General features: G+C 43.5%; 1 protein-coding gene across 2 annotated transcripts; it reads right to left on the minus strand.

Annotated features, from left to right (window-relative positions):
- Positions 1-10,751: 10,751 nt before the first annotated feature.
- Positions 10,752-22,780, minus strand: LOC103697723. Of its 2 annotated transcripts, none has more exons than XM_008779639.3 (2): positions 22,527-22,780; positions 10,752-12,059 (listed from the first exon to the last, which is right to left on the minus strand). In XM_008779639.3, the coding sequence occupies exon 2, from the start codon at positions 12,044-12,046 to the stop codon at positions 11,006-11,008; it is 1,041 nt and encodes a 346-aa protein (XP_008777861.1). In that variant the 5' UTR covers positions 12,047-12,059; positions 22,527-22,780; the 3' UTR covers positions 10,752-11,005. The 2 variants fall into 2 exon arrangements, with proteins under 2 accessions (XP_008777861.1, XP_008777862.1); XM_008779640.4 differs by lacking the exon at positions 22,527-22,780 and adding an exon at positions 22,016-22,474.
- Between the last annotated feature and the right edge of the window lie 4,413 nt (positions 22,781-27,193).

Below are 27,193 nucleotides of genomic sequence, written 5' to 3' on the forward strand. Positions count from 1 at the left end.
TTTTCTGTCTGTTTTTCTACTTCATATCTGAACTATTTGAACTTTTCAAACGATTCAGATTTGCGTCTCACAAACATATCCATACCGTGAATAATCATCGGTAAATGAAGTAAAAATTACAATCCCTAACCTGCACATTGAATGGGCCACACACATAAGTGTGTACTAGGGTAAGTATTTCAGTGGACCTCCCCCGTGTCCTACAAAGGATAATTTGGCCATCTTTTCTTAAAGACAGGATTCACAAATCGGATATGACTCGGAAATCAATGAGCTCAGAAGTCCATATTTCTCCAATTTGTTTATTTTGTCTTCTCCCATATGACCAAGCCTGAGGTGCCACAAATACTTTAGATTTATCTTATCTCTAGATCCTTTTGGATCCTATAGTACTTACTGTTTGCTCAGATACATTCACAGGTACATCCAAATGTAAGTGATAGAGACGGTCAATCATAAAAGCATATGTATCCAATTTATTTCTCAAATAAATTGAACAACAGTCTTATAAAAATCTTTCTATGCTAAACAAGATACAGAAATCAAATTTCTGCTAGCAACAGGTAACAGTCCCTAAGTATCCTTTTAATAATGAGCATATCTGACATACCTTCTAAAGGTCTGTCACCCTTTTTTCTCTTTATGCTTTCTCCATGTATGTAGGACAGTTCCTCTTCCAATGGCCATCTTATGATGCAATGGAAACACTTTTCCTTGTACTCGGTCTTTTTCTTGGAACTTCCTTACTTGGCATTTTCTCGGTCTTCTGCTTCTTCGCAGGCTTCTTCTTCTTTCAGGTAGACTTTCTCTTAGAAGTAGAAGCCAACTCGACATCGAGAACTATGCCCCTTGAACTCTTCAAGGTCCCTAAGGTAGTTACCAATTTATTTAACAATTCTATTTTGGTGCATACAATCTTGTTCATATGGTAATTTACTATCAACTGTTCATATGAAGCTAGAAGGGATCGCGGGATCAAATTCGTTTGCAATTTCTTCTGCATGGTCATGCCGAGCTTCTCAAGCTTCTCTAAGTCCTTTATCATGGTCAAACCATGATCATGGACAGACTGCCCATCACGCATCTTGGACTTGAAGAGCCTTTTTGGCACTTCAAACCGTGCTGCGCAACTCTGATCACCATACAACTCTTGTAGGTGATATAATATGTCCCTGGCAATCTTCATGTTCTCATGCTGGCATTGTAGTATATTGGACATGAATGCCAATATATAGCACCTAACTTCATTGTCATCGTCCGTCCACTTAGCATGCGTCTTACGCTGATCAGTGATCGGAAGGACGGGTAACATAGGATTTTCATGGTCTAGCACATACCCTAATTTCTCACAATTCAAAACTATTTTGAAATTTGCTGAGCCAGTCTTTATAATTGGGTTTGGTCAAACGGTTGTTCTATAGGATATGAGTTAAGAGTCTAGAAGCTGACTTTATTATCCTCAGAGAGTAAAGATTCTAGTTAGAATTTTGTATTTGAACTCTATTTGTTTTAAGACCTTTTAAAACAAACACCTCCCACTATTTCCTCGAATCTCTTACACTCCTCTGGTAGAGAAACGGAAACCTGTGACTCTAGGTTTCAAGTGGGGTGCTACGGTCCCACCAATTTACATGCCACCTCACCTAACAGTTATTGGTGACATATAAACGATGAGTGTACAACTCTTGTACAATGCTTCTCAAGCAAGTTGTAGCGCTATCAGGTCTCTAAGTAATGAAGACCTCACCTAATAGTTATTGGCCCCATTCCTTAGTTAAGTCGGACCCACCGTATAACCACAGAAGCAAAGCCGTCATTAGGTCCCTCACCTAATAGTTATTGGGCCCAACCCTATCTTTATCCCTACAACATCTCATGCCTAATAGAGAGGTCCAGTCCTCCGATGCAACTTGCCCACTGTATCCAGCCGAGACAAATCAACGCCGGAAAGACCTTAGCAGCTCTACTACAGTGGAAGACCTATGGACTTAATAATTTTCGAGGAGATTTAATTTAGGTCTCTTTCATTTAATTATCTACATCTCATGCAAATAATTATCTAACCGCTATGCATAAACATAAACATAAATATCCAAGCATAATAACAAAAATTAAACTGGTGATGATCATGGATCCAGGATGGGGTCATAGTACAAGCATATGCACGTCAATTGGTTAGATCGTCTTCAACTCTTGATTCGATCTTGAGCACCCTAGGTCCAATTGCGATCAACTCCTTGATCCATCTTCAATCAACCCTTGATCTCGATCCGTGCAAGGCGTGCTTGTAGAGGCATGCATCGATCAACCATTGACGTGCAAACTCATCACAGATTACATCCCAGATAAACTTTAAAAATAAAAGAATAATTACAACCCTTTTTCATGAGACATGCAGGTCTCTAATACATCAATTTAAGATGCACGCAGGCATCTAAAAATCTTACCTAATTCATCCTTATTCAATTTGCAAGTGTTGGGAACCCTAGTGGTCACATGCATATATTTTTAAAAATTTTACAGCGGAAGCATGAGTTAAACTATTTAATTTCTATGCATGTTAGAGATCATATCTCTATAACAAAAATAGATCCAGTACTTTAAACATTTATCCTAAACAAGTATGCATGATTCTATATCTAACATATAGTCATGCAGAATTTTAGCAACCTAGTTGATTTCTAATCCTAAATTCTAAAGAGATCAGATCTCCTATCTTTTTATTTTGAGAACTTTGATGATGCCTCGATCACCTTTGTAGCCATACACACGTCCGGCCTCTACGGATAGTTCACACGAGGCTCTAGGAAGATCCACAACTGCAGGAGTGCCAGCTCGTACATAGGTGCTGCAGTGGCTGATCTTTTCTCCCTCGAAGCACTCAATTTTTGATTCTTCTTCGAGAGGATGAAGGATGGAGATGAAGGAGAAGAAGGACGAGAGAGGATGGCTGGCCCTCAGAATTTTTCTACAATTAAAACCCTTTCTAAAGATCATATCATACAAACGCTAGGTGTGGGGGTCTTTTTATAGCCAAAAGACCCCCCATGCCTCACACCTATTTTAGCCAACGAATTTGGCTGATAAAATTCCCAAAAAAAATTGGTGAATTGGAAGATAAGAGATGAACAAATCCTCTTTTAATTTGGCATCATGAATCCCTAAAATCAGAAGGTTCATGCACCCTAAACTTCAGCCGCATGCCACCCTGCTTGATGCGCCATACAGTCCCTACAAATTAGGAATTTGATTCCTATCTTTTTAGGAAGATTTGAGGTGCCATATTTTTCTGAAAAATAGCCCCATGTCTCCTCTTTCCTCATGCCAAAAATTGGTCCAAAATAAAGAGGATATGCGCCACTAATTTCTCCAAGAAGGAAAGCTAGGGTCATAAAATTTAGGGATTCTTGTTCTTATCAATTTCTGAATGTTTGAACTTAGAATCCTTATCAAATAAGAACTTTTAATAGGATCGGGTCAAGCACAATCCAATTGGGCCAAGTTTGATTAATTGGGTCGAGCCTAATCAACTCGGATCGAACCCAATCCAATTAGGTCAAATCCTGATGTAGCCTAAATTGAATTTTATTCAATTTGGCTTAACCCAAGCTCAATCATTCAATCAATTGAGTTCATTAGCAATCTAATTACTAATTAATCCTTCAATAATTCAATAATTATTTTACTACAACTTTTGCTTAGGATAATCTGTCAATCGAATTGACCGATGTATCCCTAGACGATTTTTAATCGTCGATCAGCCATTTGATCAACCTAGAAACTTCTATGCATGTGACCCCATAGGTTCGAACCTAAGACGGTAGCACAAGAACGACTCCTGTACTAATCGAAGTGACCATCTAGCAATGGTACCCGACATCCGGATAGGCCGAATAATCGCAATGCAATATTCTGCAACCCTTGGACTATGGTTACCGTATAATTCATCCCTATGACTCCAAATGCCTAGGATGACTTCAGAGTTCTGTCAACTCTTTAATCAGTGCATCCAAAATGTGTTTGAACTTTTCAAATCCTGTGACTCCTCACAAGGATTATCCTAGCCAAGATTTTGCTAAATTGAACACAAGGGTATTATCTCCTATCACCAGGAGGGGTCAATTTCATCTTGACTCACACACCGACTTCGCAAGTACTTGACTGCACCCAGTAGCCTTCCATCACTGAATTAGAAATTCAGATAGTCTGGTAACAAAGTACAGTAAGTTGCTTGCAAGTCACCATGGTGATCTCAGATTTGAGGGATACTTATACTCATATCCACTCGGAACATCTCTTGACTGCACAAGGGCATCTCTTTAATTAGTGCATCCAAAATGTGTTTCAACTTTATAAATTCTGTGACTCCTCACAAAGATTATCCTGGTCAAGATTTTGCTAAATTGAACACAAGGGCATTATCTTTTATCACCAAGAGGGGTCAATTCCATCTTGACTCATGCACGGACTTCGCAAGTACCTGACTGCACCCAATAGCCTTCCATCACTGAATTAGAAATTTAGATAGTCTGGTACCAAAGTATAGTAAGTTGCTTGCAAGTCACCCTGGTGATCTCAGGTCTGAGGGATACTTATAATCATATCCACTCGAAACATCTCTTGACAGCAGAGCGTTCCAGAACTAGTCACGTTCAGTGAAATGTACTCATATACTTCACCTGTGTGACATATCAGTGTCTCGACGCTCCTTGGTTAAGAGGACAACCAACGTATATGGCACACAACGACCTATTCTTGATAATGCTATTGTCCTAGTGATGACATATCGTTTGGTCGCGAACTAGTTTAAGGACTCGTAGATAAATCATCCTTTATCGTTTAAGAGAGTCCTAAGGACTTCATTATATCACTTGAGTTCACGAAGATGCAAAATATGTAATGAAACATTGCCAAATAACTTTTATTAATTTCATTAATTTATATACATGCTGGCGATTGTCTTTCAGGACATAATTTTCAACAACTCCCACTTGGACTAAAACCAATCGGTACAGTATCGTATACCCATCTTTGACTTGTAATCGTTGAACTCTTTGGTGCCGAGGAGTTTAGTAAATGGGTCGGCCAGATTTTTCTTTCCATCGATCTTCTGAAGATCTATATCACCTCGTTCTACTATCTCTCAAATAAGATGATATCATCGCAGAATGTGCTTGGTCCGCTGATGTGCTTTTGGTTCCTTCGCTTGAGCAATGGCTCCAGTGCTATCACAGAATAGTGAAACTGGACCATCAATGGAGGGTGCCACTTCAAGCTCGGTGATGAACTTTCGCATTCATATAGCTTTTTTGGCAGCATTGGATGCAGCAATGTACTCTGCCTCGCACATTGAATCAACTACAGTATGCTGCTTGAAACTTTTCCAACAGACAGCACTACCTTTCAGGATAAAGATGTAACCCGACACACTTTTGCTATCATCCTGATCTGACTGCAAGCTGGAATCAGTGTATCCCACTAATTTCAAGTTAGCATCTCCATAGACAAGCCACTGGTTCTTAGTATTTCTTAAATACTTAAGAATAGTTTTTACAACCTTCCAGTGGTTGCTACCTGAATCAGACTGGTATCTACTCACTATCCTTAGTGAGTATGCCACGTCTGGTGTGGTACATGTCCTTGCATACATAATAGATCCCACTGCTGAAGCACATGGAATTCTATTCATAGTCTCTCTTTCTTGAGGAGTTGTCAGACAATTCTTTTTAGAGAGCTGAATTTCATGGCCCATCGGAAGATAGCCTTTCTTGGAATTCATCATGCTGATCCTTTTCAGCATGGTATCTATGTACGTGGATTGGCACAACCCAAGCAACATTTTAGATCTATCTTTATAGATCTTCATTCCTAGGATGTAAGATGCTTCTCCTAAATTCTTCATGGACAATTGTGATGATAGCCAAACTTTTATTCCTTGTAATGTAGGAATGTCATTTCTGATTAAGAGAATATCATCCACATACAAAATAAGAAATACAATTATTGAACCGTTGGCCCATTTATATATACAAGGTTCTTCTTCATTCTTAATGAAGCCATACGTTCTGATCACTTTATCAAAATGTATGTTCCAATTCTGAGAAGCTTACTTTAATCCATATATGGATCTCTGAAGCTTGCACACTTTTGATTCATCTATGGATGTAAAACCTTTAGGTTGTATCATATACACCTCTTCTTCCAAATCTCCATTTAAGAAGACGGTTTTCACATCCATCTGCTAGATTTCATAATCAAAATATGCTGCTATCGCAAGCATAATTCGAATGGATTTGAGCATTGCCAAAGAAGAAAATATTTTGTCATAATCAATACCATAATGTTGATGATATCCCTTGGCAACCAGATGGGCTTTGTAGGTCTCCACCTTTCCATCTGCGCCCCTTTTTCTTTTGAAAATTCATTTGCACCCTATGAATTTTATTCCTTCGGGTGGGTTAACCAATGTCCATACATTATTGACCTCCATGGATTTTATTTATCGGAGTCGTTCCTCTGCATAGCATCTATATAGGTGATTGGATCCTTATCATTTTCATCAAGCTCAACAGGATCCCCATCCCGAACCAAGAAATCGTAGTATCTGTCCGGCTGATATGGTACTCTACCAGATCGCCTTAAGGATGTTTCTATAATGGGTTCTAGGCTTGATCTAATCAAATCAGATTCTAATGATTCAATGGGTGGTGTCGGTTCTTCTACATGTCGAACTTCTTCAAGTTCAATATTAAAGCCATTAGTTCATTCTCCAAAGAATTTCTTCTCCAAGAAGACAACTCTATTGCTGACGAACAACTTTTGTTCTTCAACAAGGTAGAAATAATAACCCTTAGTTTCTTTTGGATAGCCGACAAAGAAATATCTATCAGACTTAGCTTCGAGTTTGTCTGCTTTCAAATGTTTGACGTAGGCCGAACACTCCCAAACTCTAAGGTGAGTGAGCACTGGTTTACACCCTGTCCACATCTCATGTGGTGTTTTAGTCATAGACTTATTCAGAACTTTATTAAGAATATAAGAAGCTGTTTTGAGCGCATATCTCTAGAAGGATATTGGCAGACTAGCATACCCCATCATGGATCAAACCATGTCGAAAAGATTCGATTTCTCCTTTCTGACACTCCTTTATATTGAGGTGTACCAGGAGGAGTCCACTGAGAGAGGATCTCATTCTCTTCTAGATATATCATAAACTCACTGGTGAGGTATTCACCTCCTCAGTCTGCCCGAAGAGTTTTAATACTCTTTCCAGTTTGTTTCTCTACTTTGTTACGGAATAGTTTGAACATTTCAAACGATTCAGACATATATCTCGTAAGATAGACATACCCATACCAAGATAGGTCGTCTGTAAATGTAAATATCGCCGAATTGGCGTCGAATTGGCATCAAATAGCGTTCAGTGGCGTCGAAATGGCATCGAATGTTGTTGAGTTGGCGTCGAAGTGGCGTCGAATGTCGTTGAATTGGCGTTGAAGTGGCGTTAAAATGGCGTTGAATTGGCATCGAAGTGACGTTAAAATGGCGTTAAAATAGTGTCGAAGGTCATCAAATTGGCATCGAATTGGCGTCGTATGGTGTGGAATGGCATTGAATGTCGTCAAAATGGCGTCAAATTGGTGTTGAAATAGCATCGAATGGCATCGAAGTGGCGTTGAATTTGCGTCAAAATGGCGTCGAAGGTCGTCGAATTGGCGTCGAATGACGTCGAATGTCGTCGAAATGGTATCAAAATGGCGTCGAATTGGCATCGAAGTGGCATCAAAATGGTGTCAAATGGCGTCAAATGTCGTTGAATTGGCATCGAATGTCGTCGAATTGGCGTCGAATTGGCGTTGAAATAGCGTCGAATTGGCGTTGAAATAGCGTCGAATTGGCGTTGATCACTTAGATGAACTCGAGAGTAGAAGAGCTCGAGCACTTAGATGAGCTTTAGAATAGAATCCAACTCGGAGGTAAGCACCAGCCCGAGAATATCAATGAGGGGGGCGATGTTAGAGATGGAGATACCTGTAGGTCGGTTTTTGCATTCTCCCACCTTGAAATATGTGAAATATTGAAATTATTTAAAGCCGAAGTGGCGTCCCGTACCTTTTAAAAATATTTTGATATTTTTCGAGCTTCGAGGTCCCTCAGGACTTGGCTCAGCATCTGCTGGGAGCCGTTGAAAACCCTTAGGCCGTAGGCATTGAGCTCTAGGCTATGCCGCTGCCCCCTCGAGGTCAAGGAGTCGTCAGCATGTAGGATATAGGAGCTATATAGGGAGTATCTTCTTCCACTAGGCCTTCTGAGCTCGACCTTCTAAGGTTGGCATTCTGACCCTTTTGAGGTTGGCCTTCTGAAATCGGCTTTCTGAGCTCAACCTTCTGAGGTCAGCTCGGCCTTCTGAGCTCGGCCTGACGACACTCTGCAGGAGAATGGCGTCATGAGCGGCGTCTTAAGGACTCATGCTCGTGAGGAGGGAGTACGGGCTAATCTCCTTCTTACTGCAGGCCTTGAACGGCCGCAGTGAGCGCTTAGACTTGTTGGACAAGCATGTTGAACTGCTTCGGCTGGACCTAAGAAATTTGGTCTGCCAGTTCTGCAGGGGGTGGACTTTGGAGCGAGTTGCCTAGAGCTGGTGCCCGGCTCCTTGATGTGTTTGAACTTCTTGACCCCTCAACTTCATGATCATTACTCAGGCCCTCCTTCTAACTCTAAATATGTTGTGGTTCAAATCTGGCCCGAGGGTGACCACGCCGGAGGAGTCGGAGGAGCTGCCAAGTGTGGAAGGAGAGGACGGGGACCACCTCCTGTGCAGCGATGTACCTGCACAAAGCCTCATCGGTGGGATTCCGGTGAGGGCCCTCCGACGCTCAAACTAGAGTAGGATATATTTGTCCAGCCAAAAAAGTTCCTTAGGCGCCTGATGGGGCTATTTATAGTCCCTATAGGGGTGCCCAGGTGGCGAAGGTATGGCTCGTTCCCATCATGGGAGGAGATGGCGCGCAACCAGAGTTTGTTTGTGGCGCACGGTGCAGTCTGTCCTTGTGATCGGTAAAACGTTTACGGTCGTAGCAGGGTATGGTTCCTAGTTGATATGTCGTGGCGTGGTCGGCAAGCAAAGCATCGTGCGGTGAAGCTGCTGCAGGGCATGGCCGCAGCATGTGGACGATGAGGTCGGCCTTTTGAGGTCGGCTCGGCCTTTTGAGATGAGCCTTTTGGACTCGGCCTTCTGAGGTGGGCCTTTTGGACTCGGCCTTCTGAGGTGGGCCTGCTGGGCTCGGCTTTCAGAGGTAAGCCTTCTGAGCTCGGCCCTCTGAAGTTGGCCTCTTAGGCTCGGCTTGACCAAAAATGGGTGACTTATGGCCAAAAATAGGACGATCCATTTTGCCCCCCATCACCTTCAAAAAAGAATTCTTTAGTCAATCAAACACCTATTATTATCTTTACTTTTACCTTGAATTGACAATTACATTTATTTTTAATTTTCTTGTTTTGGCCGGTTTCTTTACACTAATTTACCTATAGCTACTAATGTAGTTTCTTTACACTAATTTACCTATAGCTACTAATGTAGAATCATATACCCGGCTACAACCTACCTCCTCTTTTAGGCAGGTAGTGTCGCGGTAGTGAAAATCCTTGAGTCCAGACATCAAAACCTGCATTATCGACACCAAAGGCATGCTCGTACACTTGCCTAAGCCTGCTAAAAATGCATGTACCATTCGTCCCCCAGCGGAGAATCCGACGACCAACAATGATGCATTGTCTAAAGGGGCATAGGTTTTTGGAGGGTCGTCTAAGCAGTAGTCTGGTGGCCAGCTTATATACTCGGCATTGAGGTATGGTGTTTCTAGATAGGTTTATTCTTCATCCCTTTTTTGGTGTGTTTATCCTATTCTCCCTTCCTCTTCCATTCAACGTAGTAGTTTTGTTCTAGGGAATGCTACTCTTAGTCATCAGCTTTGGGTGAACCATAGAGGTGGCATTAGTTTTCATGCTAAAGGTGAGGCGCTTGTGAAGGCACTGTTGAAAGGATAGTGCCATGGGACTGCAAACATAGCAGCTATAATTGGATGTCCTCCAAGGTACATAAGAAGAACATATACCGGTGTAGACAACCGTATTTGTGCAAGGACACCGGCTTTCTTGAAGAAAGAAAATATGAAGGAAATTCCGATTATCTTCACTCAAATGGCCTCCTTAACGGGGCAGCACCATCTCTCTTGCACGAGACCTGCAAACCAGCTCAAGTGTTTAAAAGGACAGTGGTTTCCCAATCCATGAAATCCACCATCGCTGTGCCACGGGTGACAAGAAACTAATCAAATAATAACCCTAAGCTGGTGCGATCCGACAGAATGATTGCATAGAAGCTTCTAGATCCCCTACGCATGCATTTAGCGGTCCAAATTTTGTATAGAATTATTATAATGACTTGTCCCATCTCGAGTGCCATGGATGCACTTACCCAGCCAGGAGGCATTCTGATTATATATGGGTGACAGAAAGTGATCCTGCCAATCCGCTGAGCAAGGACAGAAATGCTAAGCTTTCAACGCAACGCAAATGACATGAGTGATGACAATATGAATTTCAGACATCAGCAAAGGGCTTCTGCTTCCCATCAGACAAAGTTAACATGCCTTCTCCGGGTGCAGGAACATGACTTGCCTTCTTTTAGTTGCGAGAAGATGATGGCCATCTTGCGGCAGGTGAAAGTTCTTATCTGTTGAACAAAAACGATGAACTAATAATTCTGTGTTACCAATGAAACATGTGAAGCTGCATCTATATACACTACGATAGACACATGAGACATGTACTGATCTTATTTCTTCACAAACTCTTAAGACAAAGACAACCTTTCACTCATCTGTTACATGATCCAAAATCTGTAAATTAATGAACCAATTCACAGATATCTGGCAACTAGTTATTGCAAATCAGCTTGTGTCCCCTCCTTTTTCCTAATAACCGAGGACTATAGGTTTCTGCTTCAGCTCACATCAAACACTGATCTATCACGGCTTCTACGGCGGCGGCGCCGTCGCCGCCGCCTCTCAGATCTCAGCGTACCAGCACCTCTCCCATGGCTAATGACATCATCGCCTTCTGATGAATAAGCAGCAATAATATCTGCAGCAGCACCATTCATGGAAGGAGCATAAACACTATCCTCCTCCCTGCCCTCTGATAACACATTTTCCCTGTGGAGTCTCATTAGGCGTGTACCCTCTCTCAACAAAAAATAAAGGATACTTCTACTGATGTCACGACCCCCTCCATACTCCCCATCTGCACCGCCAGCTTCATCATTAGGTTCGAGGTCACTGTTATTCACATCTATCACATAGTCTCCAAACACCACTGCCCTTGGCATTGATGACCTTATTGTACTGATCACATCTTGCCGCTCCCTCTCAAGCTCAAGTGTCCTCCACTTCTGCTCAAGCACAGGATCTACCTCGCGAGGCTTTGCAGAAGGGTGCTCAGACCTCACATGCTTGTGGAGCTCTTTGTATGTTCCCATGAATGAGCAATTATCCTGCATGCAGCTTCTCTTCTTGTTATTGAGATATTCACGTGCAGCTTCTACCACAGTCCATCCCTTCACCTGTCCACGGCATAAGGGGCATGCAAGCTCTATCACCTCAGACTTCTGACTTGCAGACCAGCCAGACATAGCTAAACCAAGGCCCTGGTTGTCCACTGTGGACTCGTCATGAGTGGGATTCACTCTAGTGTATGCCTTCTTGAACTGATCTAGGCAGTTAGAGTGACGGTAGCTGGTTCCACACATATAGGGGCGGCAACCCTTGTCATGGGATGAGCAGAGGAGAAGAACAGCATTATGTGGGTATTCCATGCACACCGAGCAGGTGGCATCTTCCCAGTCCCTTTTCTCCAATGCCAAGGGTGTTTTCTTAGAGCTGCCTTCTTTTTCTGGAATCTTCCAGCAATGTGAAGGTACAGGATATGGAGTCCATCTGAACTGGCGAGATGAAAGCCTGCAACGGCCCCTGGCACTTCTCGCCATTTTACAGCAATATCTGATAACAATAACCATTAACAATTTAAATCTGAATCCACTGCATACCAACATTTTACATGTTGAAATATCAGTCATCAACTTCTATAACTAGCAAAGCTAATGGATGATAAAATGAAAGAAGTAATCAGAAAATGAATAGAAAGTATCTGAACATACCTTTTATGTCATCTACTGTTAATGTACTGCCAAGTTTACAAGCTACCAATGTCAAAAAAGCATAGAAAGTTTCAGAAAACCAAATAACCAAGATTACAGTTTTCATCTATAAGAAACTAACTGCACAATTATGCATAGTTAATCTTTTTGGTACTTGACAAGATTCGCCGAACCAATACCAGGGGTCGTACCACCCGGCAACAGGCTTGGTACTAGTTTATATTGCACCAAGCCAACATGTACTGGAGATGAAGGATCTAGAGAGGAAAGGAGAGAGGGAGAAACACTAATCCTAACCCTAGAAGGAGAACTGGGGGGAGAGGGAAGACAGAGGAGAGAGAGAGAGAGAGAGAGAGAGAGAGAGAGAGAAGCCTACTGATTCGAGCACCTAGAGAGGGACAGCATCGGCATCAACCAAGGGTGACAACATCGACATCGATCGAGGGTAATAGCATCAATCAATGTCGGTGTCGGCCGAGGCAATGATGTCAATCAAAAGTGTCGGCATCAATCGATGCAAGGGTATTGGTGTCGATCGGCAGCCATGGCATCGGCGTTGATTGGGTGCCACAGCATCGGTGTTGGTGTCCGCATCGATCGAGGGTGACCGTGTTAGTATTGACATCAATTGAGGGCGACATTGTCGGCTAAGATTCAAAGAAGAAGGGAGAGAGAGATCAAGTCATCAAGGTCGAATGTGGTTTGGGGTGTCGCGGGGCGGGACGGGGGGATTGCAGGGGATGATTCAGCACACCCTGGCCAAACCATTTTAATTGGCCAAACCATCTGGTTCCTGGCCAATTCGGTTCAGTACGTGCCGAATGGCCTAGTTCGGGATGATTCAGCACACATCCTAGTACTTGGTTTTCCAACATTTCCAAGAACAAATACCCCTTTATAGAATCAAACAAACTAGACATTGAAGCACTATCAATAGATGCAAATAAAATGATTTTATGGTAATGTGGCGGGTTCACCAATGCCTGACATGCTACAGAAGTAGATCTCAAAATGTTTTAGTTTTAAGAAGTTTGACGATAAGATTCGGGATGATTCAGCACACTATGGTGCTAGGTTTTCCAACATTCCAAGAACAAATACCCCTTTACAGAATCAAATAAGCTTGACAATAAATCACTATCAATAGATGCAAATATAATGATTTTATGGTAACATAGTAGATTCACTAATGACTGACATGCCATCAAAAGTAGATCTCAAAAACTTTTAATTCTAAAAACTTGACGATAAAGACTAGTTACAGACGCACACATAAAGTTGTTATACTCTGGTGTGCTCACTAGCATTGGTACTGGCCTAATGGTGCCCTCCAATGGCATAGGTTGGGGTGACCCCTCGGCTATGGCCATAAAGTCAACGTCTCCAGAACTCTGCCCTTGATGGTGCCCCGCTCCAAATTAGAAGGCGGTCCCCTAGTTTGCCGATGCCACTTTTTCCATGTAAGCCACTCGTTCTGCTTTTGTGGCTTTTGACATGTCATGAGGTGAGCCCAGAGGATTTTGTTGCACATCTGCTACCTAGTTGGGGGAACTAGGAGCTAAACCACTGACGTTGCTTTGCCTTACATTTGCTGCTGCCCACCTAGCCAATTGAACCTACAACGAACAAATCTATTTCCATGAGTTGGACCCTTGTTGATCCCTCATTGGGAGCTCGCCTCAAGAAGCAAGGCCTAGAGGCTGAGTTTGTCGATGCAACTCCAACTATCAAGTGTCCACTTGTTTGTTTTGACATGGCACCAAGTAACCTTCACAAGCACCTACCACTCCCCTTTCACCTCCCAGTGTTTAGACCCTAACCCTCCCCACTTTCAATCTACAAAGAACCACCTTCCTCGAACTATGTGCAAAGTGAGTTCCAAGTCAAGTGATCCCTAAGGAGCCCAAATCAACATAGTAATAAATTAGAATGCCCTCCTACCTTCAATTCCTGGCCCGGCACACATTTAGCAACCAACCACGACCCATAGTTCAACTACATTAGCGTCGCTAAAATAGGGACAACCCTCGATACTGGAGCACTTGTCAACGACTAGCTCTGAGCTCCTGCCTTTGCTTCTATCTTCTCTGTCATCACATCTTAAGGAATTATAATTTTTTCCTGCCTGACCCTCAGGAAGGTGCACTCTTGGTAGCCGTGGCTATACTCCCACACTTTCATAAATAAACCATTGCTATACTCCATTTTCTAGCAAGCCCACCTAGAATCTAAGCACCAATGGACTGGTGAGGTCCAGCCGCACTACCACCAGGCGAAGTTGGGCTTGATTGGTCGAGTCCATCTACAATAGTTTCAATGCACAAAATCCACCAGTAGAGCAACACCAACAACAGAGGTGACATTAAGGTCTGCAGCTTTGTCCAAGTATTCCTAGGGCAAGCTCTATTAGCATATCCAAACAACACATGTTTTTATTAAGGCTGCAAATGGGTTGGGTCGACCCATGACCCGACCCGACCCGACCCGCATAGACCCGACCCGACCCGAATTTTAGGACCCGCGGGTCCGGATCGAGTCTTAAAATTGGACCCGAATCATTTTTTGGGTCGGGTCTGGGTTTACCGAATGGACCCGACCCGACCCGAATGGACTCGAAGAGAGAGAGAGAGAGAGAAGAGGAAAAGCCCTAAGGGGAGTAGGGTTCAAGCGTGGAAGGATAGCAACAAGCATAGCTTCACAGAATCCAAAGGAACCTCGGACCGTCAGGATTCTCTCTCTCGATCTATTACACTGTTGATACCTCTGGTGTCTCGGTAGCTGGCTTTTTTTAAATTTTTCCTTCTATTTTTTGGTTTTTGTTTCTTTTAACTTTTGAAGGGAGAAAGTGAGGGAACACTGAACTGAACATGGGTCATGTGCCAGTTTTCTGCAATGGAATTGGATTTTGGAAGAAGGTCTGGGATTTTTTTTGTCCTCGTGGGAGGGGAGTTGGGAGACACCAAGTTCCATCCAATCAGTCATATAGATAAAAAATAGTGTGATATGAAATTTGGCTTGTAGACCGGCTTAGTAAGTCATGGGTCACCTGTTCTGACTGAAGGTCAATTGCAAGTCTTTCAGTGGGTCACCCAACACCTCATAATTATGATATGACCAAATTAAAATTGCCCAAATTCTACCCTAAAAGCACAAAGAAAGTGGACGCGATTCGGACCCGAACCCAACCCGGCTCGGACCCGACCCGACCCAATCTTCAACCGGGTCGGGTCTGGGTCCAAAATTAGGACCCGAACAAAAAATTGGTTCGGGTCGAGTCGGGGTCACTCAGGACTCAATCCGACCCGACCCATTTGCACCATTAGTTTTTATAGTGTTAGAAGTAGCATCGAAGTTTGGCTGACAGGCCTCCAATGCAAGCACTCAGCCAACAAACATCGAGGGACCGATGCCTAAACATTTAAGCATGTCTTGCTCACTAGCAAACTAGAACCCAACAATCTCTTCAGGCACCATCAACAATTGGAACTCAAAGTTGAGGTTCCACTTTGCTTTGAACTCCCTAGAAATCGCTTCTAGTAGTGTCACTTCCCCAAATATTTGCCTGTCAAGATGAATTTTGCAGGGATGCCACAGAGGGTCTAGCTTTGCGTCATCGAACATGATTGAATTAGAGAATCATGACTGGGGCCGCTTAATGTCAAACAAAATGAGCACCTCAGTCTCCCAACAACACCAAGGTCCACCCCTTGCAAGCACTGCCCATGACCTCTTACCCTCACCTTCCATACCCCCAAGCCTCTCAAAGCCCCGCCGAGGTGGTGAGTCATCTTTCATTTGGATGCCAAGATTGCTCAAGGTCACTTGCTCATTCACCAGATCCTCACCCTAACATAGCCCTTGTACTCGCTTACTCTCCATTTCTTGTTGGAATTCCACTATTATTGACATAAAGGGTTGAATCCTTCAAAAAATCATGCTTGGTCAAACCCTGTTCTCAGTTAATTTGTCCTATTTTTAATCATTCCATGCAAGTTTACATCCAACCATGTATGTTCACATGGATGGACGATAGATGAAGCAAAAAAAAGAACAATGAGAAATTGCAAACTTAAAACTAAAAGCCAAATGTTGAGCAAAGAAAAACATCTTTCACAAACCACTAGCTCTGAAATTGGAACCTATACTTCAAAAGATATCAAAATCCATTATTCCAACAACTTTTAACCCTATGGCCGATATATAATTGAAAGACTCAACATCGTGATTTAGCACTTATGCATCTAGCTGGATGCTTCAAACATCCTGAAGTCACATGGCAGATAAAGCATATGGCCAGTAAGGATCAGAACAAAGGTATGAAGCCATCAGAGCCTTCACATGAAACTAATGCATATGGAGTTGATTACAAGATGGCATATAATAATGAACAACCTATAAAGAATGTATCCATGCATCAGCAAGGCAGCAGGTGCAGCTAAAGGTGACAGACTTTCAGGGACAAATGCATGGAGAAATGCTTTTTGCATTGTGAGACCAGTTGCAATGCTTCTTTTGATTGAGATGTGGTACTTGAGGTGACAAAGGTTCAGTTTCCGTTGATAAGTTTAGGGAGCAATTTTTATGTGGTGAATGCAAATGCAGGATCATACAAGAAGGCAGAGTTATACATAATTGGGAAAATCTATATTTCATAGGTAACTTTGTCTACTAAGCAGGAGCTGAAAGAGGCCATCTAAGAAGAACTAGTTAGGCATTGGTATTGGACATTAATGAAAACTCATTATCATGATAAAAGACATTCCCACTGTTCCTCTCTCCCCACACCAAATAGTAAACTTTAAGCAAACTACAAGTTCTCCAACTACATGCATGGATCCACAAACACAAGTTGGAATTCAACTTTAAAAAAGCAATTTTTATGATATAATAGCTAAAATGCTAGTGCGGAATTCAATATGCAAATAATACTTTACTGCAAAGCCACAAGTTCAGTGTTCAGGAACAATTCAACAAGGTTGAGAAGTTCTGAATTCAGAAAAAACCAGCAAATTCGGGAAAAGTTCGGGAGAAGATCAAGATAATTTAAAAAAGATAAAAAAAAAGTCTTCATAAGGTTGGGGAGGAACCTTGGAGATGACCAGTGAGAACAGAAGGACGGTTGTGGTCATTTGAAGGTGCAATGTGGCCATGGCCCATGGTAGGACGAAAAAAAAGAATGTTGGACAAGAAGAACAGAAGTAGAGAAGTGAGAGATAGGTTGGACTTTCACTTTTCCTTTAAAAAATATATATTATATTTTTTGTACCCCATAACTCAAATCCCAACAGCCACTTTGTCTTATGCATGCAACCTTAGTACTCAAAGCATGATCATGGCCATGGATTCATTTCCATCCACTCCAAGTGATGACATACAGAGGCAGTGATCAGTAAGTAATGATTCATTCACAAATCATGAATTTCATGATTTATTCGTGATACATTTGTAAATTAATGAATTGATCACATAATAATTTGGCATGTCTGCTGATCATGAATATTCATGAATCTTTCAAAAATTTGGTCAATCTTGCGATCATCCTTTGCTGAGATAAGGAGCCAACCAATGTTAGAATTTCAAAGTATTCCGAGTTCCAAGTACTCTAAGCTTTTAGAGTCCATCCAAGCCAGAATCAAAGGCTACTCGCCTAACATGAGATTATGAGTGAAGATGGAAAGAATGACATGGAGATTCATTCATGAAGATTAGGGAGATAATTTGACATTAACATTTTGAGCTATATATGTGAGGGAGGAAACCAAAGAAGAAGGGAGCAAGCTAGTCAGCAAAAGTAATAATTTAAATAGATTTCGACAATCTACTAATATACGATTATATTGACATTCATTTTTTATGAATAAAAGAAAAAAAAAGCAAAGTTCACCGTCTAGGTACCGGATCCCGTATTAGTACCATCCTATTACAGTGTTAGTATGTGGTAAGATACGAGACAGCAAAACATACTGAATATCAATATAGTATGAGATAGTATACTAGTTTGGTACCAGTACGATACAGTATGCTCAGTACTAAACAATACCAACCGCTATGGCAAATCTTGACAAAAAGTAATTTCAGCCCACCTAGATGGTTAAAATCCATCTTGACAAATATAAGCTAGATTCATCTCATGGGGAACAATATTTTGAAATATCGAAGAGAGAAGATAAACAACTAGCTGGCTTATAGCAGCTAAGCACTATGCATGAGCCTAGAATGTAGTTCAAAAGGAAAACTCAAAAAATTGATTAATATAATGAATCTAAAAAAATATTAACAATCCAGGAACAATGAAACATTACATACCAAATAAGGTGTAGTAACTCTATGAGAAGTACCAACTTGGCAACATCACAAAATTGATCTCATTTTTCGAACTCAACCATAATGCAAAACATTAAGGAGGGGGCCTATTCGACTACTAGGCATTCCCATCAAGGCGATTAATTTTTTTGAAAATTTCTAAGGAGGGTATGGACATGCTAATGCCAAAATTAAATCAGTGGCAACTTTTACTATAGAAATTCCAAATGCCATTACTAAAAGTATTTCTAGTGGCTTAAATAAATCCGTTCATGTCGTGCAGGTGTTTGTATGCATGTTGTAGAATGTTGATGAATATCATGTATAACTTATAATTTTACATTGCTTTTACACTCTATTTTTAGTGGTTCAAAGAGAGTTAATGCAAAGCAATGATTTAGAAGCAACAACGTACACAAGATCTTAGGAATTTTGGAAAGGGTAGAGATACCCAGACATAACAACAGTCCAAAGTCCCATTTAAACAACTCAATGAATAGGAAAAAATAAAAATAATGATAAAGTTGGAAAACACATCAACTTAACACAATGTAGCATACAACGAACAAATACTTAAACTACTTAAACTTACCATAATTATTTAACAGTAAAGATTGACCAAGAACTTCGCATGACATAATATGAGAACCACCTCCCAAATTACACCACCTACTGGCATATTTTCTATGGATTGAGTAAAAATGATAATGATGAAAGTAACAAAATTGACATCGCAAAATACCTATGCAATCAAGATCACATAGACATGAAATAATTTAGTAAGCAAACCTTCTAACAATTGATAAGACACTTGGATAGCTTCTTGCTATCCATACAAATCAACCCTTTAAACTTTTTTTAGCCAACTGACAAGTACATGATGTGTTATATATATATAATTCACTCATTCTATCTAGGTACAAATCAACAAAGGCTTGATTTTCTGTTACAACCAAACTAGCGGTGCACAGTAAATCAACCATTCAACATCTTCATCAAGGAAGCTTTCCAAAAGAACATCAGGAAACCAATGCAAGAATTTCATGACGGTGTTAAAGGACGCATAGATGATTACTGACAGATTATGAATAAACAAAAGATACCTACCATTGACTAATTGTCAAAGCCTTCACACTTACTCTTTGGGAATATTGTTGCCGGGAAGTGGTTGCCCCAAAAGTGGACTTCTCCCAAAAGAAGTGGTCATTTCGGGCTGTTTAGTGCTTAATATTACCATAGAAGTGCATTTCAACCAGTTCAGAACTTATCTTCAGTTTAGTAAATTACAACTATGAAGCGACTTTGATGGCTCCAATGTAGTAGCCAATGTGGGGTATATAGACTTCCGCCAAAGTTCGCTATCTTGGTACCAGACCCTATATCGGTACCACACTAGCACTGTGTTGGTACGGTATAGTACGGAATCTTTTAGCATATCGAGTGTCAATACACCGCCCATACCGAATATCGGTACCAAACCGGTATGGTACGGTATGCTTACCGTATGATACAGCGAACCATGCTTCCGCCACTTATGTGTAGCCAAAAGTGCACATAGTGTTGCTTGTTAACTTGTGGTGTTTACAAGATATAAGAGACTAAATTTTAGCACCAACCAACAACATCATAACCTTGTGTTCATTACAAACCAAAAAAGTTGTAATGAAAACAATTAGTTTCTGAATGAATTGTTAGTCCATAATGGCCAAATCAAAATATACAATGATGAGAAATTGATGGCTACACCTAGGAAATGTAAATTTGTTTAATAGGAATACAGAAGAAGACATTTAATTGGAAGAAGGGTATATAAGGCTTTTAAGGATTTTTGAGAAACATCATGAAAGTATAACCAAAGATACAAATTGGCTCTTTAGTCATGAACTATCATTTCCATTTCATGATTAAATGACAAAAGGATAAATGCAGCATTAACCTTGCAACAAACAGAACATCAATGATAAGGCCCACGACGATACAGCATTCTTCACATGGGGAAAAAAAAGAAAAGAAAAATCATACATTGCGTGGTGCTGATCAAACTATTAGTTTCTCACATTTAATCTTGCAAAGCTAGGAAAATCACTGAAAGATAACATAAGGGCAAATTCAAAAAGTAGATAATAAATAATAACAATACAAAATTGTTATGTCATTTCGTAGATTTTTTGAATTACTTCAATAAGTAGAAAGCACCTGGCAAAAATGTTTCAAGTGACAAGCATGACAGCTGAAGGGCACCCGACACAATTTTCCAGATCAACATGAAACAATAAACCAACAATCATAACACTAAGTCTGGTTACTTTTAGTCTAAATTGATAGCCAACATATAGCTGTAAAGCCAATCAATTCATAAACAACCAATCCTCAATCTCTAATTTCCACAGCATATTGGTGATAGTAATCACAAATAGATGCTTCATGCTGTCAACAGTGCTTCCTTCTATATCTTTCCCTTTTTGTCAATCATGTTCCACTCCCTTTAAGCACATTTCACTAACCACTTGGCTTCTGTTCCTTCTCAACAACCCTACATCTATCATTAGCAGCTCATGCAACAACAGATTAAGTTCATTTCATGTATCAATCATCCATAAACTTACATTTCTCATCCTATATAAATTTTATCTTGATGTTACTCCAAGAGCAAACCTTGCAGACAACCTTCATAAACTTACAAACCAAATAGTTAACATCCAAATCCGAAGAGTAAAGAGTTGTTGAAGGGAATCCAATGTTGAGTCATAGATCATATTAAAATATAAAAGCCAGATATCAACATTTCATGGAGCCTCACTAGCTACATCTATAAGCACGAGCTTTTTCAACAACAGCTTCTCGATCCTTTTGTTTTTAGGCCCCCATGGCCCTCCAGTGTGAGGGCATGGGGACGTAAAAAAAGGATATTAAAATATAAAAGCCAGATATCAACATTTCATGGAGCCTCACTAGCTAGATCTAAAGGCCAGAGCTTTTTCAACAACAGCTTCTCGATTGTAACCAGATATCAAGGTTGAGTTCAAGATATCTATCAACAAACCTGGATCTCTTGAAACTTCTACTTTGTTGACGAGAAAATGAATGAAAATGACTAGAAAGAACAACCAAAAAGAATTTGAATAATATCACTCTACAAAAGCCAAGATACCAACAATATGTTTCCACCATGCATAAGAGCAGATCATGGTACCCAAGTAACAAACTTTTCATGGTCGCATCTAGTACGGTGCTGACAGGACGATTAAAAATGGAAATAAGCACCGACCATCTTGTTTTCTACAGCATAACAGCGAAACAGGATGCCCCAAATTCTCACAAAATGATCCACGTCTACCTTTTCCAGTCTAATTTCTTTCTTTTCCCAACAACCCTTTCCCTTCCTTCCTTTTTTCCTAATGCAAACAACCAAAACAAAGAGTAAAAGGAAAAAGAAAGAAAGAAAGAAGCTTTCAAACAAAATCATCAAATTTCCCATGGCGGTTGTGGCTTTACCTGCCTCAAGCAAGTCGTTCCTCTTCAAAAACGATGGAAATTCCAGATCTCTAACAACCGCCAGCACCAATAGCTAGACAGAAGAGAAAGGACGAGACTTGTATAAAAAAAAGACTTGCTTTGCTTCCAAAGACAGAGTTGAAGGAATAAAAAAAGAGAGCCCATCAGACCTAATTATAAAAGAAGCTCGCACATGAACAGGCGATCAACTAGAAACCCCGATTGGATCTCTCTAACCGAACAACAGAACACCGAAAAATAACCAATAAAAAAACAATTAAAGAAAAGGACAACCACATACCCTTACGACTTTAGCAGCCACTTCTTAGATCTAGATCTCCGGCGCCCCACAAAAAATGAATAATAATAATAATAATAAAAGAAAGAAAGAGAAAAAAGATGTGAGAAAGAAAAGAAAGGGTTTTACCGGACGGGTGGTTTTGAGTCCCCGTAAACATCCGAAGACCAAAAAAGAAGAAAAATAGGGAGATGGGTAAAGCGAAACACAAACCTGGCGGAAGCGAGGGCGGCGGAATCGCTGGAGATCGGAGGGCCGCTAGGGTTTCGCTATGGGGATCGTGGGGGTCGGAGGGGGAGGGGTGGGGCGGGCGGGGGAGCGCTCGTCGCTCTCGCTCGCTCGCGCTTTCGCCAGGGATGGGGCCGATTTAGAGAAGAGACGCCATGGATGGCGCAAAGCCACGTAGGTACATAGCAAGAGGCTGGAGCCGGAGAGGGGGAAAGAGCTAGAAAATGGAGTAAGGGGACATGGTCCGTGGTAGTTGCGCCATAGTGACGAAATGGACGCGACTTTTTCATTTTGATGAATTTAATTAACCGTCAATTTGCACATCTTCCATCCACGCGCGTGATGTCGGACTTTTTTCATCATCTGATGTTGTGGCATCGACGCGAAATCTAAGTTGATTTTGTCATATAATTTATTAAAACAAGCACCCGGCATGGCGGAATCCAAATTTCACTGGCGTTTACAGGGAATTCGGAGTGACGGGCAGCCGCTGGCTCGTGACACAGCGCGGGTTAAATGGATGGGTCGCAATTACCTGGGTCTCCCGTCGGTCGCTGTTGGCCTCCATTCATACACGGGAGGGCCAGAGTACGAGATGTTTTATACCCTTTGTTGAGGGAAATACAAGTCACCCTAAAATATATGGTCGGAAGTATCCGACCTTAGGACGACTGACCTGATGCCCGACCTGACGCCCGACCTTAGGACGACCGACCTAACGCCCGACCTTAGACGACCGACCTGGCGCCTGACGCCGGACGGCTTAGCGCCAGATCAGGCGCCCAACTCTGGGTTCTCGACCTCAGAACGTCCGACCTCGGAAGGCATCCGATCCCTAGAAGTCAGACCTCACTAACCGCCCGCTACTGTCACGTCCATCTACAGCCCAGCTCGGAACCACGCCTTAGCCGACTTACTCAACAATTAATGAGCATGGTCTCCGCAGACCTCCGGCTTACTCAACAATTAATGAGCATGGTCTCCGCAGACCTCCAGCCTACTCAACAATTAATGCTTATGACCTCCGGCTTACTCAACAATTAATGCGCATGGTTCCTGCCGTTTGCTGACCTCCAGTTCCCCATAGCAGGTCAGTCCGGCTACGTCCAATCCGCCGCGACAACTCCTTGATTCCGACCTCGTCCTCTACAGCAAGGCATTAATTTATGTGATCACCCACCAACTCACGCGACGTACTCAGTCGTACGGCGATCTGGTCCCATCGCATCACACGTAATCCAGCACCGCACTATAAAAGGAGAACTCCTCTACCCCACGAGGGACGGACCCCCTTTTATTGAGATATTCCCCCTCTGACTTGAGCATCGGAGGGCCGGCGCCGGAAATCCCGGCCACCGGCTTCTTGCAGGTCTCCCGGAGGACGCCGCTCGCCGACAGACCGCCGCCACCCGCAGCCCGTCGATCCCCACCGGAGCTCCTCCTTCTCAGCCGACGGCCGCCGCCGGGTCCAGTTTCCAGCAACAGTTGGCGCTAGAGGAAGGGCCCGAGTTGCAGCCATGAAGTTGAGAAGTAAAGGAGCTTCTAACGCCTCCCGGCGTCCCCCACCAAGTCCTGGACACTCTGTCCAGAACTCACCACCTTCGGCTGACCCAGTTCCTCAAGTTCAGCCAGAACAGTTCAACATCTTGGTGCAGCAGGTCCAGGCCTTGGCCGCAGCCGTCCAAGGCTTGCAGCGCGAGGGAGCTCTACCCGTGCCGCCCCCCCAGGCCTAGGTTCAACCAACGCTCCCTCCAAACGGACCAGTGCCCCAGAGCCAAAACCTCCGTGGCTCCTCAAGGGCCAACAATGAAGAATAATGCTATCGCCAAAGCTCAGCCTGAGCGTCTCCCCGGAGGGAGTTGCCAGGGAGAAGCATAGACCGAAGGCCACAACTTTTGGAGGCCGAGTCGGCCCCGGACCGCCGCGAGCCGGAACAGACTACCGCGGCAATCCCCCAGGTGGGGGAGCTCGACAAGAAAGTGGAGAATCTCGAGCGCCAGATTAAGGCGCTTCACAGCAGGAAGGCGAGGTGCGAAGGGGACTTTGAATTCACCACTAAGTCCCCCTTCTCCCGCCACATCGAGGATGAGCCAGTCCCACCGAGGTTCAAGATGCCCCAAGTGGAGCCCTACAATGGAACTACCGACCCCCTCGACCATTTGGAGAGTTACCGAGCTCTCATGGCACTGCAAGGGTCCTCGGAGGCCCTGCTCTGCAAGGCCTTCCCAGCGACCCTCCGGGAAACAGCTCGACTATGGTTTTCCGGACTGAAGCCGAGCACGGTATCCTCTTTCGAGCAGCTCGGCAGGCAATTCGCCACCAATTTTGCTGCCAGCCGGCGCCAGCGGCGAACATCGGACTCCCTCCTGGATATCAAGCAAAAGGAGGAAGAATCTCTCAGGGAGTATCTCGACCGCTTCACCGCCGCAACATGGGAAGTCCGCAAGCTCGATCAGTCAATAGCCATGTCGGCACTAAAGACTGGGGCTCGCTCCTACAGATTTCTCTTCTCCATTGAAAAAAGCTTCCCCGCCAACTTCACCGAAATGCTGGCCCGAGCCCGAAAATATGCAAAGGCTGAGAAAGCTATCGCCTCCAGGCGGGGTGCGACCGAGCTGGCTTCAAAGAAGCAGAAGAAGCGCCGCGAGGAGCGCGGCCGCCAGAGAAGCCGATCCCCCCGCCGTGAAAAGAATCTTCCTCGACTAAGGAACCCGCCTCGACAGCAGGGACAGCTTCGACCAAGGTCTCCACCTCAGCCGAGGTCCCCGCTACGACCTCGAATGCATTCGGGGAAGTACGAAATCTACACACCCATCAACGCACCCCGGGCCGAGATTCTGATGGAGATTGAAGGTCGGGACTTTTTCCGACCTCCGCCCCCTATGCGGGATACGGGAGTCCCGCGCAACCCCAGGATGTATTGCCGCTTCCATCAAGACCACGGGCACGACACGGAGGACTGTTTCCAGCTCCGAGACGAGATCGAGGCGCTTATTCGCCGAGGGATACTCAATCGGTTTGTAAGAAACCGACGTGAGGAAAGAAGGCCAGTGGAAAATGCCGTGCCACCCGAAAACCCAAATGACAACAGGCCCATCGCCGGCATCATCAATGTCATTGGAAGAGGAGAAAGCCCGGCTGAAGACTTAGCCAAGGAAAGGACCTCTCTGAAGCGCCCGTGCACCTCCGAAGCTATCTCATTCTCGGAGGAGGACTTAGGGGGAGTTGAGACTCCTCACGATGATGCTGTGGTTATATCCATGGTTATAAACAAGTTTCATGTAAAGCGGGTCTTAGTTGATAATGGAAGCTCAGCAAATATTTTGTATTACCAAGCTTACCAAAAAATGGGCTTAGCGGAAAACCAGCTTCGGAAAATAAATGCCCCGCTGGTCGGATTCACCAGGGACTCGGTCCCAGTTGAAGGTGAGGTCAGCCTTCTAGTCACGGTCGGTCTCGCCCTCCGAGAAAGTATTGTGAAAACGGACTTCCTCGTGGTCCGCCTGCTTTCGACCTACAATGCTATCCTCGGACGACTAGGGCTAAATGCCCTCCGAGCTATAGTCTCAACCTACCACCTTCTTCTGCAGTTCCCTACCAATCAAGGAGTGGGCGAGGTCCGCGGAGATTAGATGATGGCCAAGCGGTGCTACGTGGCGACCTACGAAGCAAAGCGATCAACTGAAGCATCTGGCCAGCAAGAGTTACTGGCCGAGGCATCAACCCAAGCAACAGGCTGCATGCTACCCATCGAAACCCTAGACATGCGGGACGACCCTTGGAAGAAACGGGTAGAGCCCGGTGAGCTTCTTACCCAAATTCCTTTACTAGAAAGTTCTCCAGAACTAACCGTATAGGTCGGCTCCGGCTTGAGTTCCTGCGAAAAAGGGCGTCTGATCGAATTCCTTCGAGCCAACATAGACGTCTTCGCCTGGTCGCCCGCTGATATGCCGGAAATCGACCCCGAGGTCATGGTCCACCGACTCCAGGTGAAACCGACCTGCAGACCCGTGAGGCAAAAGAAACGAGGCTCCGCCCCGGAGCAGCAGTGAGCGGCGGCCAAGGAAGTGGACAAACTCCTCGGAGCCGGTTTCATCCGGGAGGTCTCTTATCCAGACTGGCTCGCCAATGTGGTCCTCGTGAGGAAAGGCAATGGAAAATGGCGCATGTGCGTGGACTACACCGACTTGAACAAGGCCTGCCCGAAAGACAGTTTTTTCCTCCCCAACATCGACCAGCTTGTCGACTCTACTTCGGGGCATCAGTTGCTAACCTTCATGGATGCCTTTTTGGGATACAACCAGATCCGAATGGCGCCCGAAGATGAAGAGAAGACGGCTTTCATCACCGACAAGGGCACTTATTGTTACAAGGTGATGCCGTTCGGGTTGAAGAACGCAGGAGCTACATACCAAAGGCTGGTTAGCCAAATCTTCAAAGACCAGATATGCCGAAATATGGAGGTCTATGTGGATGACATGCTGGTGAAGAGCCGGACGGCAGAGCACCATGTGGCTGACCTCGACGAAGCCTTCTCCAAGCTCAGGAAGTACCAAATGAAGCTCAACCCCGCAAAATGTGCGTTCGGAGTCACCTCGGGTAAATTTCTGGGCTTCGTGGTAACCCAGCGTGGAGTTGAAACCAATCTCGAG

Source organism: Phoenix dactylifera, unplaced genomic scaffold (assembly GCF_009389715.1).
Source record: "Phoenix dactylifera cultivar Barhee BC4 unplaced genomic scaffold, palm_55x_up_171113_PBpolish2nd_filt_p 000434F, whole genome shotgun sequence".
NCBI classification, from domain to species: domain Eukaryota; kingdom Viridiplantae; phylum Streptophyta; class Magnoliopsida; order Arecales; family Arecaceae; genus Phoenix; species Phoenix dactylifera.

Coding starts and splice junctions, on each gene's coding strand:
- LOC103697723 (XM_008779639.3), bottom strand. CDS start 12,046: ATGGCGAGAAGTGCCAGGGGCCGTTGCAGGCTTTCATCTCGCCAGTTC.